The 20152-nt window shown below is 45.2% G+C and overlaps 1 protein-coding gene across 2 annotated transcripts in view; it reads right to left on the reverse strand.

Annotated features, from left to right (window-relative positions):
- The window catches only part of ECPAS (Ecm29 proteasome adaptor and scaffold), a 290433-nt gene that overhangs the window by 201934 nt on the left and 68347 nt on the right, over window positions 1–20152 (reverse strand). For both annotated transcript variants that reach the window (XM_069766926.1, XM_069766915.1), the window contains exons 14-15: window positions 2779–2901; window positions 935–1038 (exon numbers count right to left, since the gene is read on the reverse strand). In XM_069766926.1, coding sequence (XP_069623027.1) covers window positions 935–1038; window positions 2779–2901 — 227 coding nt within the window. The remainder of the gene's footprint in view (window positions 1–934; window positions 1039–2778; window positions 2902–20152) is intronic.

Here is a 20152-nt window from a genome sequence, read left to right on the forward strand (position 1 = left end):
CTAAAAAAGCCACAGCCAGCTCACCGACAGACCGAAGGAGCACAGAGATTACGTCCCAACCAAGACGTGCAGCAATGGAAGATGAGGAAAGGGTGTATATTCCAGCTCCTAAAATCTTGAAATTCTTTATTGGTGCATATAAATATAGCGTGATTAAAATCATTGCTCAAAGGTGGATGCAGTCATGAGGATAGTCAACGCGTTTCGATCTATGCGATCTTAATCATGTCTAACAGCATATGAACATTGCCAGTATTCATAGTACTAAGAAACCAATCACTATGAGAAGTCGCAGGTCCTAATACATGGTTATATATTAGGACCTGCGACTTCTCAGTCACAACTTTTCCTCATCTTCCATGGGGCCATAACGTTTGTGCAGCAAATATCTTTATGGAGCATCTTATGGGGCCATTATTAACCTTTATGCAGGATTATATGGGGCATATGGAGCATCTTATGGGGCCATCATAAACTTTATGGAGCATTATATGGGGCTCCTGATTCAATATGGATATTCAAAAACACTTAACCTACTGATGTCTCAATTAATTTTACTTTTATTGGTATCTATTTTTTCTTTTGACATTTACCGGTAGCTGCTGCATTTCCCACCCTAGGCTTATACTCGAGTCATTAAGTTTTCCCAGTTTTGGGGGGCAAAATTAGTGGGGTCGGCTTATACGCGAGTATATACGGTATATTGATTTTTTATTATTAGTTTTGATTTTTTTAATATAATTTTACATTTAAACTTTTTTTTTTACTTTGTCCTACTATAGGACAATCAGCCCTCTGCTGGCTTCCAGAATGTTGCAAATGGACAGAATATTACGTCTAATGTCAGAAAGGGGTTAAGGCTCAGTGCCGCAATGACAAACTGGAATCAAGGCAATCCTTTTGAATAGAAAATATTGCATAATAGTCATCTTACGGATCTCCGGCTGAAAGCAACAGCAAATATCTTGAAGGTATGTGGTCGGGAGAAAAAACGTTGCTTGCAAATTTTACTGCTACTTGTCGAACTTGGACTTCAGGCTAAATGGAAAAACAAGAACAAAAAAATGATACAAAATGAGCATTAAACAACTCAACAATTACCACTATTAATCAATGTGTAACATTTCCAGAGGTAATTTGACAAATTTGATAGTGAAATTTCTCATGGCAGTGCGCAATCACTGAAAAGGGTTGTCATAACTTATAGATCCTTGGAAGGTGAACTGCTGGGACTGGCAACAATCATCAGAACAGGACACTTACCACTGTTATCTCAATTTACATGGGTCAGCAGAGCACATGATTGACCGGCAGCTGCACTAATTCCCTACGGAGTACTGCATTTGGCTTTTTACAGCAGCACCATAAAGAATGACAAAAGCGGGGATCGGCCATGCGCACAGCCGCTCCATTCTAAATGGGGGTAAAGGAAATAAAAGTTGAATGGTGAAGACCCCAGCAGTCGGACCCCCACCCATCTATTAGTTACAACATATCTTGTAGCTAAGCGTTCTCTTCACTGGACAACCCGTTTAACCCCTGGAGCTTTTTTTGGGGTTTTGCGTTTTCGTTTTTCGCTCCCCTCCTTCCAAGAGCCATAACTTTTTTATTTTTCAATCAATATGGCCATGTCAGGGCTTGTTTTTTGCAGGACAAAATGTACTTTTGAACGACGTCATTGGTTTTACCATGTGGTGTACTGGAAAATGGGAAAAAAATTCCGAATACAATGAAATTGCAAAAAAAAGTGCAACCCCACACTTGTTGTTTGTTTGGCTTTATTGCTAGGTTCACTAAATGCTAAAACTCACCTACCATTATGATTCTCCAAGTAATTACGAGTTCATAGACACCAAACATGTCTAGGTTCTCTTATCTAAGTGGTGAAAAAAAATTCCAAACTTTGCTTTAAAAAAAAAAAAAAAAAGTGCCATTTTCCAATACCTGTAGCGTCTCCATTTTTTGTGATCTCGGGTTGAGTGAGGGCATACCGAGCTGCCGTTTTTAAAGATACCACTTTTCCGCAGATACGTTCTTTTGATCGCCTGTCATTGCATTTTAATGCAATTTCGCGGCGAGCAAAAAACGTAATTCTGGGGTTTTGATTTTCTTTTTTAATCGCTATGCCTTTTAGATCGGGAAAATCTGATACCAAATAGGTGTATGTTTGATTTATTATTATTGTTTTATTTTGAATGGAGCAAAAGGGGGGTGATTTGAACTTTTTTTTAAATATTTTTAAACACATTTCTTTTTACTTTTGCCATGCTTCAATAGCCTCCATGGGAGACTAAAACCTGGCACAACTGGATCGGCTCTGCTAGATAGAGGTGATACACAGATCGCTCCTGTGTAGCTGAATTACAGCACTGCTATGAGCGCAGTCCACAGGGTGGCACTCTTAGCAATCTGTCATCAACAACCATAGAGGTCTCAAGGAGACATCTGGTTGTGATGGCAACGCACCTATGACCCCCGATCACGTAACAGGGGTCAGCGGTGCGCGTATTTCCGGCCCGGTGACTGTAAGCACTTGTTAAATGCAGCTGTCTGTTTCACAGCGGAATTTAACTAGTTAATAGGCGCGAGCGGATCGCGATTCCGCTGGCGCCTATTGCGGGCACATGTCTGCTGTTCAAAACAGCTGACATGTTGAGACTTTCAGGTGGGCTCACCACCGGAGCCCACCTCAAAGCGGGGGAGTCTGCCAGCTGATGCACTATTCTGTCAGCTGGCAGAAAGGGGTTAATATGGGTTAATTAAAATGTATCATTTTACCTTTACTAAGTATGATCCAACAAGAGCTTCCATGAGGGTCAGTTGAGCGCCTTCTAAGTTTGTGTAAGCCCCCACCATCATTGACAAGGCTTCTTGGATTGAGAGTCTGACATCCATATCTTCCTACAGGTGAAAAAAGAAACTAGAATTAATATTAACCCCTTCATGACCCAGCCTATTTTGACCTTAAAGACCTTGCCGTTTTTTGCAATTCTGACCAGTGTCCCTTTATGAGGTAATAACTCAGGAACGCTTCAACGGATCCTAGCGGTTCTGAGATTGTTTTTTCGTGACATATTGGGCTTCATGTTAGTGGTAAATTTAGGTCAATAAATTCTGCGTTTATTTGTGATAAAAACGGAAATTTGGCGAAAATTTTGAAAATTTCGCAATTTTCACATTTTGAATTTTTATTCTGTTAAACCAGACAGATATGTGACACAAAATAGTTAATAAATAACATTTCCCACATGTTTACTTTACATCAGCACAATTTTGGAAACAAAATTTTTTTTTGTTAGGAAGTTATAAGGGTTAAAATTTGACCAGCGATTTGTCATTTTTACAACGAAATTTACAAAACCATTTTTTTTAGGGACCACCTCACATTTGAAGTCAGTTTGAGGGGTCTATATGGCTGAAAATACCCAAAAGTGACACCATTCTAAAAACTGCACCCCTCAAGGTACTCAAAACCACATTCAAGAAGTTTATTAACCCTTCAGGTGCTTCACAGCAGCAGAAGCAACATGGAAGGAAAAAATGAACATTTAACTTTTTAGTCACAAAAATTATCTTTTAGCAACAATTTTTTTATTTTCCCAATGGTAAAAGGAGAAACTGAACCACGAAAGTTGTTGTCCAATTTGTCCTGAGTACGCTGATACCTCATATGTGGGGGTAAACCACTGTTTGGGCGCACGGCAGGGCTTAGAAGGGAAGGAGCGCCATTTGACTTTTTGAATCAAAAATTGGCTCCACTCTTTAGCGGACACCATGTCACGTTTGGAGAGCCCCCGTGTGCCTAAAAATTGGAGCTCCCCCACAAGTGACCCCATTTTGGAAACTAGACATCCCAAGGAACTTATCTAGATGCATAGTGAGCACTTTGAACCCCCAGGTGCTTCACAAATTGATCCGTAAAAATGAAAAAGTACTTTTTTTTCACAAAAAAAATTCTTTTAGCCTCAATTTTTTCATTTTCATATGGGCAACAGGATAAAATGGATCCTAAAATGTGTTGGGCAATTTCTCCTGAGTACACTGATACCTCATATGTGGGGGTAAACCACTGTTTGGGCACATGGTAAGGCTCGGAAGGGAAGGAGCGCCATTTGACTTTTTGAATGAAAAATTATTTCCATCGTTAGCGGACACCATGTCGCGTTTGGATAGCTCCTGTGTGCCTAAACATTGGCGCTCCCCCACAAGTGACCCCATTTTGGAAACTAGACCCCCCAAGGAACTTATTTAGATGCCTAGTGAGCACTTTAAACCCTCAGGTGCTTCACAAATTGATCTGTAAAAATGAAAAAGTACTTTTTTTAAACAAAAAAATTCTTTTCGCCTCAATTTTTTCATTTTCACATGGGCAGTAGGATAAAATGGATCATAAAATTTGTTGGGCAATTTCTCCCGAGTACGTCGATACCTCATATGTGGGGGTAAACCACTGTTTGGGCACTCGGCAGGGCTCGGAAGGGAAGGCGCGCCATTTGACTTTTTGAATGGAAAATTAGCTCCAATTGTTAGCGGACACCATGTCGCGTTTGGAGAGCCCCTGTGTGCCTAAACATTGGAGCTCCCCCACAAGTGACCCCATTTTGGAAACTAGACCCCCCAAGGAACTTATCTAGATGCATATTGAGCACTTTAAACCCCCAGGTGCTTCACAGAAGTTTATAACGCAGAGCCATGAAAATAAAAAATAATTTTTCTTTCCTCAAAAATGATTTTTTAGCCTGGAATTTCCTATTTTGCCAAGGATAATAGGAGAAATTGGACCCCAAATATTGTTGTCCAGTTTGTCCTGAGCATGCTGATACCCCATATGTGGGGGTAAACCACTGTTTGGGCGCACGGCAGGGCTCGGAAGGGATGGCACGCCATTTGGCTTTTTAAATGGAAAATTAGCTCCAATCATTAGCGGACACCATGTCACGTTTGGAGAGCCCCTGTGTGCCTAAACATTGGAGATCCCCCAGAAATGACACCATTTTGGAAACTAGACCCCCAAAGGAACTAATCTAGATGTGTGGTGAGGACTTTGAACCCCCAAGTGCTTCACAGAAGTTTATAACGCAGAGCCATGAAAATAAAAAAAAAAAATTATTTTCTCAAAAATGATCTTTTAGCCTGCAATTTTTTATTTTCCCAAGGGTAACAGGAGAAATTTGACCCCAAAAGTTGTTGTCCAATTTCTCCTGAGTACGCTGATACCCCATATGTGGGGGTAAATCACTGTTTGGGCACATGCCGGGGCTCGGAAGTGAAGTAGTGACGTTTTGAAATGCAGACTTTGATGGAATGCTCTGTGGGCGTCACGTTGCGTTTGCAGAGCCCCTGATGTGGCTTAACAGTAGAAACCCCCCACAAGTGACCCCATTTTGGAAACTAGACCCCCAAAGGAACTTATCTAGATGTGTGGTGAGCACTTTGAACCCCCAAGTGCTTCATAGAAGTTTATAATGCAGAGCCGTGAAAATAATAAATACGTTTTCTTTCCTCAAAAATAATTATTTAGCCCAGAATTTTTTATTTTCCCAAGGGTTACAGAAGAAATTGGACCCCAAAAGTTGTTGTCCAGTTTCTCCTGAGTACGCTGATACCCCATATGTGGGGGTAAACCACTGTTTGGGCACACGTCGGGGCTCAGAAGGGAAGTAGTGACTTTTGAAATGCAGACTTTGATGGAATGGTCTACGGGTGTCACGTTGCGTTTCCAGAGCCCCTGGTGTGCCTAAACAGTAGAAACCCCCACAAGTGACCCCATTTTAGAAACTAGACCCCCCAAGGAACTTATCTAGATATGTGGTGAGCACTTTGAACCCCCAAGTGCTTCACAGACGTTTACTACGCAGGGCCGTGAAAACAAAAAAATCATTTTTCTTTCCTCAAAAATTATGTTTTAGCAAGCATTTTTTTAGATTCACAAGGGTAACAGGAGAAATTGGACCCCAGTAATTGTTGCACAGTTTGTCTTGAGTATGCTGGTACCCCATATGTGGGGGTAAACCACTGTTTGGGCACACGTCGGGGCTCGGAAGTGAGGGAGCACCATTTGACTTTTTGAATACGAGATTGGCTGGAATCAATGGTGGCGCCATGTTGCGTTTGGAGACCCCTGATGTGCCTAAACAGTGGTAACCCCTCAATTCTAACTCCAACACTAACCCCCCCCACACCCCTAACCCTAATCCCAACTGTAGCCATAACCCTAATCACAACCCTAACCCCAACACACCCCTAACCACAACCCTAACCCCAACACACCCCTAACCCTAACCACAACCCTAATTCCAACCCTAACGCTATGTGCCCACGTTGCGGATTCGTGTGAGATATTTCCGCACCATTTTTGAAAAATCCGCGGGTAAAAGGCACTGCGTTTTACCTGCGGATTTTCCGCGGATTTCCAGTGTTTTTTGTGCGGATTTCACCTGCGGATTCCTATTGAGGAACAGGTGTAAAACGCTGCGGAATCCGCACAAAGAATTGACATGCTGCGGAAAATACAACGCAGCGTTTCCGCGCTGTATTTTCCGCAGCATGGGCACAGCGGATTTGGTTTTTCATATGTTTACATGGTATTGTAAACCTGATGGAACACTGCTGCGAATCCGCAGCCAAATCCGCACCGTGTGCACATAGCCTAATTCTAAAGGTATGTGCACACGCTGCGGAAAACGCTGCGGATCCGCAGCAGTTTCCCATGAGTTTACAGTTCAATGTAAACCTATGGGAAACAAAAATCGCTGTACACATGCTGCGGAAAAACTGCACGGAAACGCAGCGGTTTACATTCCGCAGCATGTCACTTCTTTGTGCGGATTCCGCAGCGGTTTTACAACTGCTCCAATAGAAAATCGCAGTTGTAAAACCGCAGTGAAATGCGGAGAAAAAAACGCGGTAAATCCGCCATAAATCCGCAGCGATTTAGCAAAATCCGCAGAGGACCAGAATACGTGTGCACATACCGAAACCCTAACCCTAACCCTAGCCCTAACCCTAGCCCTAACCCTACCCCTACCCGTAACCCTAACCCTACCCCTACCCCTATTCTAACATTAGTGGAAAAAAAAAATTTCTTTATTTTTTTATTGTCCCTACCTATGGGGGTGACAAAGGGGGGGGGGGGTCATTTATTATTTTTTTTATTTTGATCACTGAGATAGATTATATCTCAGTGATCAAAATGCACTTTGGAACTAATCTGCCGGCCGGCAGATTCGGCGGGCGCACTGCGCATGCGCCCGCCATTTTGGAAGATGGCGGCGCCCAGGGAGAAGACGGACGGGACCCCGGCTGGATCGGTAAGTATGATGGGGTGGGGGGGGAGCACGGGGGGGGGGGGAATCGGAGCACGGGGGGGGGGAATCGGAGCGCGGGAGGGGTGGAACGGAGCACGGGGGGCGTGGAACGGAGCACGGGGGGGCTGGAATGGAGCACGGGGGGGGGGGGTGGAACGGAGCACCGGGGGGGTGGATCGGAGTGCAGGGGGGGTGATTGGAGCACGGGGGGGTGATTGGAGCACGGGGGGAGCGGACAAGAGCACGGGGGGGAGCGGAGCACTGGACGGAGGGGAGCCGGAGCAGTGTACCGGCCAGATCGGGGGGCTGGGGGGGCGATCGGTGGGGTGGGGTGGGGGCACATTAGTATTTCCAGCCATGGCCGATGATATTTCAGCATCGGCCATGGCTGGATTGTAATATTTCACCAGTTATAATAGGTGAAATCTTACAAATCGCTCTGATTGGCAGTTTCACTTTCAACAGCCAATCAGAGCGATCGTAGCCACGAGGGGGTGAAGCCACCCCCCCCTGGGCTAAACTACCACTCCCTCTGTCCCTGCAGATCGGGTGAAATGGGAGTTAACCCTTTCACTCGGCCTGCAGGGACGCGATCTTTCCATGACGCCACATAGGCGTCATGGGTCGGATTGGCACCGACTTTCATGACGCCTACGTGGCGTCATGGGTCGGGAAGGGGTTAAAGTTATAATCCTGACTGTAAAAGTCACACAAATAAGTATCACGAGGTAAAATGCTTCCAAGGGGAATTAAAGTTCCAGAACAGAATTATTTTTTTAATTTTAAAAGTTATACAATTTACAACTATATAATTCCACCTGTTTCTGTCTGATTGCAACCTGTCCATAATCAAGATATGGAAACATTAGCGCTCCTCTGCTTCCGATCATACATATATATGAGCGATGCAGCCAATAACTGGCAACAGTGCTGATGACGCACTGGTCACCACTGCGGTCAGTGATTGGCTGCAGTGACTGCATGCTCCTCTGATCAACGGAGGAAACTGGATGATCCACAGGGGACCCAGGCAGAGCTAGGTTTGTTTGATTTTATTTTGCATTTTACACCATGCTGGCTTAGTTGATAATTAGCTTTTTTTTATTCTTATTACATTTAATAGACAATTTCTAGGCACTCGGGTTACTTGGTCCCTAGGTTTTGTCTAGCCTTGCTTTAGTGCAGTTGGCATCTAATTACCTTGCATTGAACCAGTAGCGTAGCTACCGGGGGGGCAGAGGGGGCAATAGCCCCGGGCCCGATGCTCAGAGGGGGCAGCGCGCCGATACAGTTACCTTCTGCGGCAGAGCAGGGAGAATCAATCTCCCTGCTCTGCCACCCGCTATGGGGCCCCTGAGCAGGCCGGGGATGGGGGCCCGGTGCCAGTAATGGGCCCTCCGCCCGTCACCGCACTGATGAGGGAAGGAGCGCTGCTGCACTCCTTCTCCCATCATCCCCCTGTCAGCATCTGACGTCACTGACGCTGACAGTGGGCGCGATGACGTCACCACCCGGGCGCCTGCTATCAGAAGATGAGCGGGAGATCGGAGCACCACTGGAACAAGGAGGAAGAGAGGTGAGTATTTATTTATTTTTTTATGGGTTCCGCCTTATACTTCAGGATCTGCCTATAGAGGGGCTGCCTTATACTTCAGGATCTGCCTATAGGGGGGCTGCCTTATACTTCAGGATCTGCCTATGGGGTGATGCCTTTTTTTAGAGTCTGCCTATGGGGTGCTGCCTTTTACTAGAGTCTACCTATAGGGGGCTGCCTTATACTACAGGGTCTGCCTATGGGGTTGCTGTCTTGTGCTATAGAGTCTGCCTATGGGTGCTGCCTTGTGCTATAAAGTAGGCCTATGGGAAGTGCATTATACTATATATAGGATGATCTGGTGCATTATCCGCCTCTAATCCTGCACCTTCCCCTTTAATGTGCCTGTTGAATGTATGCTAAATGCATTTGTTGCATTGTATTACTTAGGGTACCGTCACACAGTGCCATTTCAATCGCTACGACGGTACGATTCGTGACGTTCCAGCGATATACATACGATATCGCTGTGTCTGACACGAAGCAGCGATCAGGGATCCTGCTGCGAATCGTACGTCGTAGCAGATTGTTTGGAACTTTCTTTCGTCGCTGGATCTCCCGCTGTCATCGCTAGATCGGTGTGTGTGACACCGATCTAGCGATGCGTTCGCTTGTAACCAGGGTAAACATCGGGTTACTAAGCGCAGGGCTGCGCTTAGTAACCCGATATTTACCCTGGTTACCAGCGTAAATGTAAAAAACAAACAAACAGTACATACTTACATTCCGGTGTCCGTCAGGTCCCTTGCCGTCTGCTTCCCGCACTCACTGACTGCCGGCCGTAAAGTGAAAGCAGAGCAGAGCGGTGACGTCACCGCTGTGCTGTGCTTTCACTTTACGGCCGGCAGTCAGTGAGTGCGGGAAGCAGACGGCAAGGGACAGACACCGGAATGTAAGTATGTACTGTTTGGTTTTTTTTACGCTGGTAACCAGGGTAAACATCGGGTTACTAAGCGCGGTCCTGCGCTTAGTAACCCGATGTTTACCCTGGTTACCCGGGGACCTCGGGATCGTTGGTCGCTGGAGAGCTGTCTGTGTGACAGCTCCCCAGCGACCACACTACGACTTACCTACGATCACGGCCAGGTCGTATCGCTGGTCGTGATCATAGGTAAATCGTATAGTGTGACGGTACCCTTACTGCTGTCCATCCATGCTGGAGTCACAGGAGATATTATTGTGTTCAAGGTGTTAGAGCATATGTTAGCAGCCAGGTCTAGTGCCTTTGATCTTGTAACCTCCCCCGGGGTGTTGGCCAATTGCTATTTTTTCCCAAATAAGGACCCACAATCCCTCTCACCTGATCCTTTAGTCAGTCCTATAAATTTAGTAGCATCTTAAGGGGTGCACGCGTGTGGGGTCAGGCACGCGCATCCCTGCAGCAAAGCATCACGGCAGCTAAGCATACAGACGCCGCAGTTATTTCAACGGCAGTTAGTCACGGCAGGAGTCAGGACCCCACTCTATGTTCGGTTTCTTCTGGGTGCGTCTTCTGAGTAAGCACTTCTTATTACTTGGATCAAGCTTTTCTATTAACCCATCTTACTTCTTCGCCGTGTTTACCTATGCCCCTACAGTGTCTGCTCCACTAGTCCTCTCTCTCCTTCGCTATCACAAATCCCAGCACTCTCTAACCTAATAATCATCTCCCCTTCCCTCTTACCTCCCCACCTGTCCTCCCCTGCTGACCTGCTCCTCAACCTCAAATCTGTCCAACAAACACATAAAACAAGTCGGCCACTCTCTTTCTCCCACCTGCTCTCTCTCTCTCTCCTTCTCCTCACTGCTGGAGACATATCTCCCATCCCTGGACCACCACATCTCATACCTCCCATTACTACTCCCTCCTATCACTCCCTATCCAACATGAACTTCCGCAATCTTTCCAACATAAAACCCGTGCCCCTGACGCCCACCCCCCTGCTCCCTCTCTCTGGAGCACTCTGGAATGCCCGCTCAATCTGCAATAAGCTTCATGTGATTCACGACCTTTTTCTCTCCCGCAATCTTGCCTTCCTTGGCTTCACAGAAACATGGCTAACACCCTCTGACACCGCCTCCCCTGCTGCGCTGTGTTACGGAGGCCTCCACTTCACCCACACCCCTCGACCCGGCAACAAACATGGTGGAGGAGTGGGTCTTCTCCTTTCTTCAAACTGCACCTTTAACCCAATCCCACCTCTTCCCTCCCTTATCCTCCCCTCTTTTGAAGTCCATTCTGTCCGCATCTACTCTCCCTCCAACCTCCAAGTGACCGTCATATACCGACCTCCGGGCCCGGCCACTGCCTTTATTGACCAATTCTCCACCTGGCTTCTTCACTTTCTCTCTGCTGACACTCCCACCATCATCATGGGTGACTTCAACATCCCCATTGATACTCTTCAGTCAACAGCCTCCAAACTTCTGTCCCTTACCTCATCCTTTGGACTTACTCAGTGGTCCTCCGCAGCCACCCACACGGATGGGCATACACTAGACCTGGTATTCACCCGTCTCTGCTCTCTATCTAACTTCACCACCTCCCCTCTCCCTCTATCCGACCACCATCTGCTCACCTTCTCATCCCTGTCCTCCTCACCAATCATCCATATCCAGCAACATGCGCACCCACGCAGAAACCTTGCACACCTAGACACCCACACACTCTCTGACTCCATCCTACCACTGGCATCCATATCCTCACTCCACGACACAGACAGTGCCGCTGCTTTCTACAATGCCACTCTCGCATCAGCTATTGACACGGTTGCCCCTCTCGTCCATGGCAGAGCGCGACGTATCAATAGACAACCTTGGCATAATAACACCACCAAAAAGCTAAGGCAAGTGTCCAGGGTTGCGGAGAAAACACACTCGCAAGACGACTTCACTGTATTCAAACAAGCAACACTCGCTTTTAAATCTGCACTCACCTCTGCTAAACAGGCCTACTTCACAACCCTCGTATCTTCCCTATCCCACAACCCCAAACAGTTATTCAAAACATTTAACTCCCTCCTCCGCCCCCCACTGCCCCCTCCAACCTCCCTCATCTCTGCTGAGGACTTTGCCACACACTTTAAAAATAAGATCGACCAGACAAGGCAAGTCTTTATTGTTCAACCACCACAACCCCTTTGTATACCAGACCAATGCCCAAACCCCATAACCTCCCTATCCAACATCACTGAAGGGGGACTTAATTATCTTTTCTCCAAATCCCACCTCACCACCTGTGCGCTCGACCCCATCCCATCCCACCTCCTCCCCAACCTCACCACCACACTTATCCCATCCCTAACCCACCTCTTCAACCTATCACTAAATTCTGGCACCTTCCCCTCTGCGTTCAAACATGCCACAATCACGCCTATCCTTAAAAAGCCAACCCTCGATCCAACTGCTATGTCCAGCTATCGCCCAATATCGCTGCTCCCATTTGCTTCCAAACTCCTGGAGCAGCACGTCCATGCTGAACTCTCCTCCCACCTCTCATCTAACTTGTTGTACGACAATCTACAATCTGGTTTCCGCCCCCATCACTCAACTGAGACTGCCCTGACCAAAATCACTAACGACCTACTTACCGCCAAAGCTACTGGACAATACTCTGTACTCCTCCTTCTAGACCTGTCCTCTGCTTTCGACACAGTTGACCACTGCCTCCTACTGCAGATGCTCTCCTCCTTTGGCATCAAAGACCTCACCCTATCCTGGATCGCCTCGTACCTTTCCAACCGCACATTCAGCGTCTCCCACTCCCATACTACCTCCTCATCCCACCCTCTCTCTGTTGGAGTCCCCCAAGGCTCTGTTCTAGGACCCCTACTCTTCTCAATCTATACACTTGGCTTGGGACAACTCATAAAGTCCCATGGATTCCAGTACCACCTCTATGCTGATGACACTCAGATCTACCTCTCTGGCCCAGACGTCACCGCTCTGCTGTCCAGAATCCCAGAGTGCCTATCAGCCATATCCTCCTTCTTCTCCTCTCGCTTCCTCAAACTCAATGTGGACAAATCTGAACTCATCATCTTTCCTCTATCCCACATATGTTCCTTACCTGACCTATCTATCGCAGTCAATGACATCATGCTTTCCCCTGTACCCGAAGTCCGCTGCCTCGGAGTAACCTTCGACTCTGCCCTGTCCTTCAAACCACACATCCAAGCTCTTTCCATCTCCTGTCGCCTCCAGCTCAAAAATATCTCCAGGATCCGTCCTTTCCTCAACCCCCAATCTACTAAAATGCTTGTGCACGCCCTCATCATTTCCCGCCTTGACTACTGCAACATACTTTTCTGTGGCCTCCCTGCTAACACCCTTGCACCTCTCCAGTCCATCCTTAACTCTGCTGCCCGACTAATCCATCTCTCTCCTCGCTACTCCTCCGCTTCCCCCCTCTGCAAATCTCATCACTGGCTCCCATTCCCTCAGCGTATCCAGTTCAAATTGCTAATACTGACCTACAAAGCCATCCACAACCTGTCTCCTCCATATATCTCTGAACTAATCTCTCGATATCTTCCCTCACATGATCTCCGGTCCTCCCAAGACCTCCTTCTCTCCTCCACACTTATTCGCTCCTCATCCAATCGCCTCCAAGACTTCTCCCGAATATCCCCCATCCTCTGGAACTCTCTGCCCCAACACGTCCGACTATCAACCACAGTCGGATCCTTCAGACGGAACCTGAAAACTCATCTCTTCAGGAAAGCCTACAGCCTGCACCGACACCGCTGCTGCCTCATCACTATCGAAGCTACAGCCTCACCAACACCGGAGCTACCGCCTCACCAACACCGGAGCTCCTGCAACCCTCAACCTACTGTCTCCTTCCCCATAATCCTGTAGAATGTAAGCCCGCAAGGGCAGGGTCCTCGCCCCTCTGTATCAGTCCGTCATTGTTAGTTTGTTTACTGTATGTGATATTTGTAACTTGTATGTAAACCCTACTCATGTACAGCACCATGGAATCAATGGTGCTATATAAATAAATAATAATAATAATTATACTATATGGAGGCTATCTAGTGGGTCATCATACAGTGTGGAGATTACAGTGAAGGGGCCATCATACAGTGTTGGAGGCTACTAAGGGGTCAGTGTACTGTGTGGATGGTACTATACAGTGAGGGGGCATTATACTGTATAGGGGAGCTGTACAGGGGGGCAGACTCGGGACATTATTAAATGTAAAGCGGGCACTTCTTGTTATAGGGGATCTCACGTTACTGTGACTATCAAAGGGGCACACATGGCAATATTGCTTTCTAGGGAGAAAAATGTGGGCACGGTTTTCTAGGGCACTCGCACCTGGCATTACTATATTATAGAGAGTTGCTTTAGAATTTATAAGGCACAGTGAACCGCACAGCAGTAGTAGGGACACACACGGCAGCAGCGGCTCAGTATTGGGGTATCAGGTGCAGTAATAGGGACACATACGGCAGCAGCGGCTCAGTATTGGGGTATCAGGTGCAGTAATAGGGACACATAGGGCAGCAGCGGCTCAGTATTGGGATATCAGCAGGATGAGGAGTTTGTGCAGGTTGGGAATAGATGGTGATGGGGCTGGAATATGAGAAGTGAAATGTGTCTTTGTTGTATTCTCTGCAGCCGAGTCCTGGCTGAAAGAAGTTGTCATGTCGGTCTGTGCCAGATGGAAAAGACGAGAAAAGTGAACCATTCCATCAGAGAACATCAGCGGTAAGTCATTATCTGTACTGTGATCTCTTATATGTTCTGAAGGACTGGTATCTACCACTAACCATATGGCGGTAATATCTATGTTGGTCGTTATAGAGATTATCTTCAGTAATAGTGCGGTCATCTGCTGAGGTTCTCCTCCACTATTAGGGCGCGTCACCGAATTGTAATGAAGGTTACCTGGTTAGGGGCCCACTCAGAAGCTTCGCCCCACTGAACCAAAACCCTAGCTACGCCTCTGCACTTAACCCTTTAAATAGTAAATGTCCTTTCAAGTAACTTTTCAGAATACGATGTCCTGTGTGTACATGAGTGATAACACTATATCTGGCCATTAGGTAGCCTGTATTTTTACCAGTTTTCCGTATTCAGGATCCATCACTTAATTTACTCTAGTGTGAGAAGAAGAGCTGCTGTGATCTCTCCAATCTTATTTTTTTCCACACACAGAGAAAAACATCAGCAACAGCATGGGTGAAAATATACAGCAGGAGTGTTCAGTGAAGATGTAAATCGAGAACTGGGTGAAATGAAAACACTTGATAGAAAGTTCAGCACGATCTGTGTCTCCCTAAGTCCCTCCATAGAGTAATATGGGCAAAGCTCAGCACGATCTTTCTGTGTCTCCCCAAGTCCCTCCGTAGAGTAATATGGGCAAAGTTCAGCACGATCTTTCTGTGTCTCCCCAAGTCCCTCCATAGAGTAATATGGGCAAAGTTCAGCACGATCTTTCTGTGTCTCCTTAAGTCCCTCCGTAGAGTAATATGGGCAAAGTTCAGCACGATCTTTCTGTGTCTCCCCAAGTCTCTCCATACAGCAATATGGGCTGTGTAACCTGACACCACAGTGAACTGGCAATCTCTCTTCTATGAGCAAGACTGAGTGGGGCTGGTCTTTCAGAGTGGCTGAAAAATTCAGAAAATGGAGAGAGTAGTGCCTTGTAAATGTGTAAGGAGGCAGATTTCTTTGATGAGATATATTACACTTTTTTATGTTTGCTTGAACTATTGATTAAAGCAACGTTTATTAATAGTACAATTCTCTATTAACAACTGCATCATAATGTTTCTATGGAAGATGTTCAGGAGACTGCGGATCGGCTGCCTTTTTATGGCAGAGGTTCAGATGATTGTACTACTATAATATGTTCAGTCCAACTGCGTCTAAATTTTCACAATAAGGGTGTATTCAGACCCCCGTGAAAATCGGTCTGAGATGGAACTGCAATGCCTGGACTAGCCGTGGGTCTCCCAACCCGAGTGTGACAGCTACATATGAAGCAGTCATGCTCATGTTGGGATCAGTCCGTACATTGTGGACTGATCACAGACCTGTTTGAACAGACGTCTGACTATACCCTAACAGTGATATGGCATTGTTTTATTAGATAATACGTTTAATCGAAATACAAAAACACGACAATCAACTATAGACTTGCACTTCCATAAATACTTGATATTGGCCCGATACAAGAATAAGCAAATAACTCCAAAAATAAAATGCATAATCATTATTACCAAGTTAGGATAAGTAGGAAGAGTACTCCATGCAGTTAGAATAGGCTATTTACATGCTGACAGATGTAAGTCACACAAAAAAGTAACTTATTGTTTAGTTCTCAGCCATAAGTAGTTAGGGATTTATAAATGGAATCTGTAACCAGATTTTTGCTACCTAATCTGAAAGCTGCATAATGTAGAGGCAGAGACTCTTCTTCCAGCGATGCGTCACTTATTGGGCTGCTCAGCGCAGAGGACTAGTAATATTGTTGCCAGGTAGTTCTACCACTTCCCCATCACCAATTGACAGCATTATGCGTATGCTCAGTGCACACAGAAAGCTGCCAATCAGTGATGTGGGCGGGGTTATACAGAGCTCAGCATTGAGCATTGCTAAATCTGCAGCACCAGTAAAAGTAAGTGACACATCGCTAGAATCAGGGTATCTGCCCTCACATTATGCTGTTCACAGGTGTGGTAACAAAACCCTGAGCCGAAGATGCTCTATTAGCACTCGAGCATGCTCAGATAACATCTTATCCGAGCACGCTCGCTTGTCTCAAAATACAGTAAAAATGCATGTCTGATTCCTGCCTTACTGATAAAAAACTAAACAGCAACGAGAATCCTGAGCAGTCACAACTGGAAAAATCGGGAAGAACTGATGGCAAGAAAACAACGTCAACACTTCTAGACATTACTTGACATTTGGACGTAGAAGACCAGATACAATTTCTGGATGTAGGTGGCACATAATAAGTGTAGAGCGAAGTCCGCCTTCAATCCAGCGTTTCTTTAGTGGTGGATCTCACCATGCTATTGATGTCCTGCCAGCCCGCAGGTTCCTTGTGGTTCATGGAATAGTGATGACCAGTGAATTGTGTTGTTGGGCAAGCTCCTAAAATCTCACATTTTGTCATATACAGTGGGGCAAAAAAGTATTTAGTCAGTCAGCAATAGTGCAAGTTCCACCACTTAAAAAGATGAGAGGCGTCTGTAATTTACATCATAGGTAGACCTCAACTATGGGAGACAAACTGAGAAAAAAAAATCCAGAAAATCACATTGTCTGTTTTTTTAAAATTTTATTTGCATATTATGGTGGAAAATAAGTATTTGGTCAGAAACAAACAATCAAGATTTCTGGCTCTCACAGGCCTGTAACTTCTTCTTTAAGAGTCTCCTCTTTCCTCCACTCATTACCTGTAGTAATGGCACCTGTTTAAACTTGTTATCAGTATAAAAAATATATATATATATATATAAATCTGCAATAGCCAACCAGCTTGGAGTGAAGAAATCAACAGTGGGAGCAATAATTAGAAAATGGAAGACATACAAGACCACTGATAATCTCCCTCGATCTGGGGCTCCACGCAAAATCCCACCCCGTGGGGTCAGAATGATCACAAGAACGGTGAGCAAAAATCCCAGAACCACGCGGGGGGACCTAGTGAATGAACCGCAGAGAGCTGGGACCAATGTAACAAGGCATAAGTAACACACTACGCCACCATGGACTCAGATCCTGCAGTGCCAGACGTGTCCCACTGCTTAAGCCAGTACATGTCCGGGCCCTTCTGAAGTTTGCTAGAGAGCATTTGGATGATCCAGAGGAGTTTTGGGAGAATGTCCTATGGTCTGATGAAACCAAACTGGAACTGTTTGGTAGAAACACAACTTGTCGTGTTTGGAGGAAAAAGAATACGGACTTGCATCCATCAAACACCATACCTACTGTAAAGCATGGTGGTGGAAACATCATGCTTTGGGGCTGTTTCTCTGCAAAGGGGCCAGGACGACTGATCCGTGTACATGAAAGAATGAATGGGGCCATGTATCGTGAGATTTTGAGTGCAAACCTCCTTCCATCAGCAAGGGCATTGAAGATGAAACGTGGCTGGGTCTTTCAACATGAGAATGATCCAAAGTACACCGCCAGGGCAACGAAGGAGTGGCTTCGTAAGAAGCATTTCAAGGTCCTGGAGTGGCCTAGCCAGTCTCCAGATCTCAACCCTATAGAAAACCTTTGGAGTGAGTTGAAAGTCCGTGTTGCCAAGCGAAAAGCCAAAAACATCACTGCTCTAGAGGAGATCTGCATGGAGGAATGGGCCAACATACCAACAACAGTGTGTGGCAACCTTGTGAAGACTTACAGAAAACGTTTGACCTCTGTCATTGCCAACAAAGGATATATTACAAAGTATTGAGATGAAATTTTGTTTCTGACCAAATACTTATTTTCCACCATAATATGCAAATAAAATGTTAAAAAAAACAGACAATGTGATTTTCTGGATTTTTTTTTCTCAGTTTGTCTCCCATAGTTGAGGTCTACCTATGATGTAAATTACAGACACCTCTCATCTTTTTAAGTGGTGGAACTTGCACTATTGCTGACTGACTAAATACTTTTTTGCCCCACTGTATTCACATCATAATACACAGCCTGTACATGATCTAAATCACTCTGTGCGTGAGGCTAATAAAAGTCCCAGAACTAGCTTATCCTTATTAGATAAAATTGGAAGGAATCAGTCTTTCACTGAAAGGCCAAGGTGCTCCAGCCAGCACGGCCTAATATATATCTTTACCAGATATGGCTACAGACATTTGGTAGTGACTATTCCTGGCATAATAGTCTCTACCAAATGAATGACACTAAGAAAAGGAGGTGGCCTTTACGGCCTCTTCAATAGGCTGATTGGCACGGGTGCCAACAATCGGATCTCAAATTACAGTACATGGTCCATTTTATAGAGCTGGATAAGCCCGTTAGAACATTCATGGTCATGCATACAAATGTTCTAAAACAATCAGTCAATTAACCAACAACTCAAAGACCCTGCAACATAAATTCAACCCATGCACATAGCTACCATGGTTGTAGAATAGTGAACGCTACCATCCAGAATCTAAAGAACAAATATTATTTAAAAAAAAAAAATGTATTTATTCTGAAAATAAAAGTAATAATTGTTTGCAAAAAATGTACCTTCAAATAAAAAAATGGATATTGGTTTATTTAATTGTCCATGCTTTTAAATTGCTGTTTACCCATTGCATTAATTTTATATTTTGATACATCAGAATTTTATGAATGCAGCAATATCAAATATATGTATTTTTTTTATCATCATCTTATTTTTAATAGTGCCATTAATTCCATAGCACTTTACATACTTTATCATCGCTGTCCCCATTGGTGCTCACAATCTAGATTCCTTATCAGTATGCATTTGGAAAGTGGGAGGAAACCAGAGTACCCGGAGGAAACCCACGCAAACACTGGGAGTACATACAAACTCCTTGCAGATGTTGTCCTTGGTGGGATTTCAACCACGGTCCCCAATGCTGCAAAGCTAACCACTGAGCCACTGTGATGCCCTCATTCTTTTTATATTTCGATAGATTGGGCGTTTCTGAATGCGGCGATACCAAATATGTGTATTTTTGCATTTATTTTTGTTATATTTTGAATGACGCAAAAAGGGGGGTGATTTGAACATAAACATTTTATAAATATTTTTAAAAACATTTATTTTCACTTTTCACTTAATGAAGCTGCAATTGTCTGATCGCTTGTGCTACACACACAAGGGCTGAAGACCTGCTATGTACAGCAGAATGTATATATGAATGCCGGCCACTGACATTTTTTTCTGAGTTGTATTAGCGCCTGATGGCCTAACGTTTCATCCGTTTTTTGCCGGATCCGTCAAAAATTAGTAAATCTCTCTCAATCCAAAGTCTATCCCCGATTTAACAAAAGAAACCCACAAAAACGGATCCAGCAAAAAAACGGATGCGTCGCATTACTTTTTCACATATTGCACTGGATCCGTTTTTTTGAAAATTCAATGGATCCTGCCTGACGGCAAAAATAGGGATTTTTGTCTACTGACCGTAAAATCCTTTCCTCCGAGCCAATCATTGGGGGACACAGGACCATGGGTGTTATGCTGCTGCCACTAGGAGGACACTAAGTTAACACAGAAAGAATAACTCCTCCCCTGCTGTATACACCCTCTCACTGGGCAATATTCAACCAGTTCGGT

This window comes from Ranitomeya imitator, chromosome 1 (genome assembly GCF_032444005.1).
Source record: "Ranitomeya imitator isolate aRanImi1 chromosome 1, aRanImi1.pri, whole genome shotgun sequence".
NCBI lineage: Eukaryota > Metazoa > Chordata > Amphibia > Anura > Dendrobatidae > Ranitomeya > Ranitomeya imitator.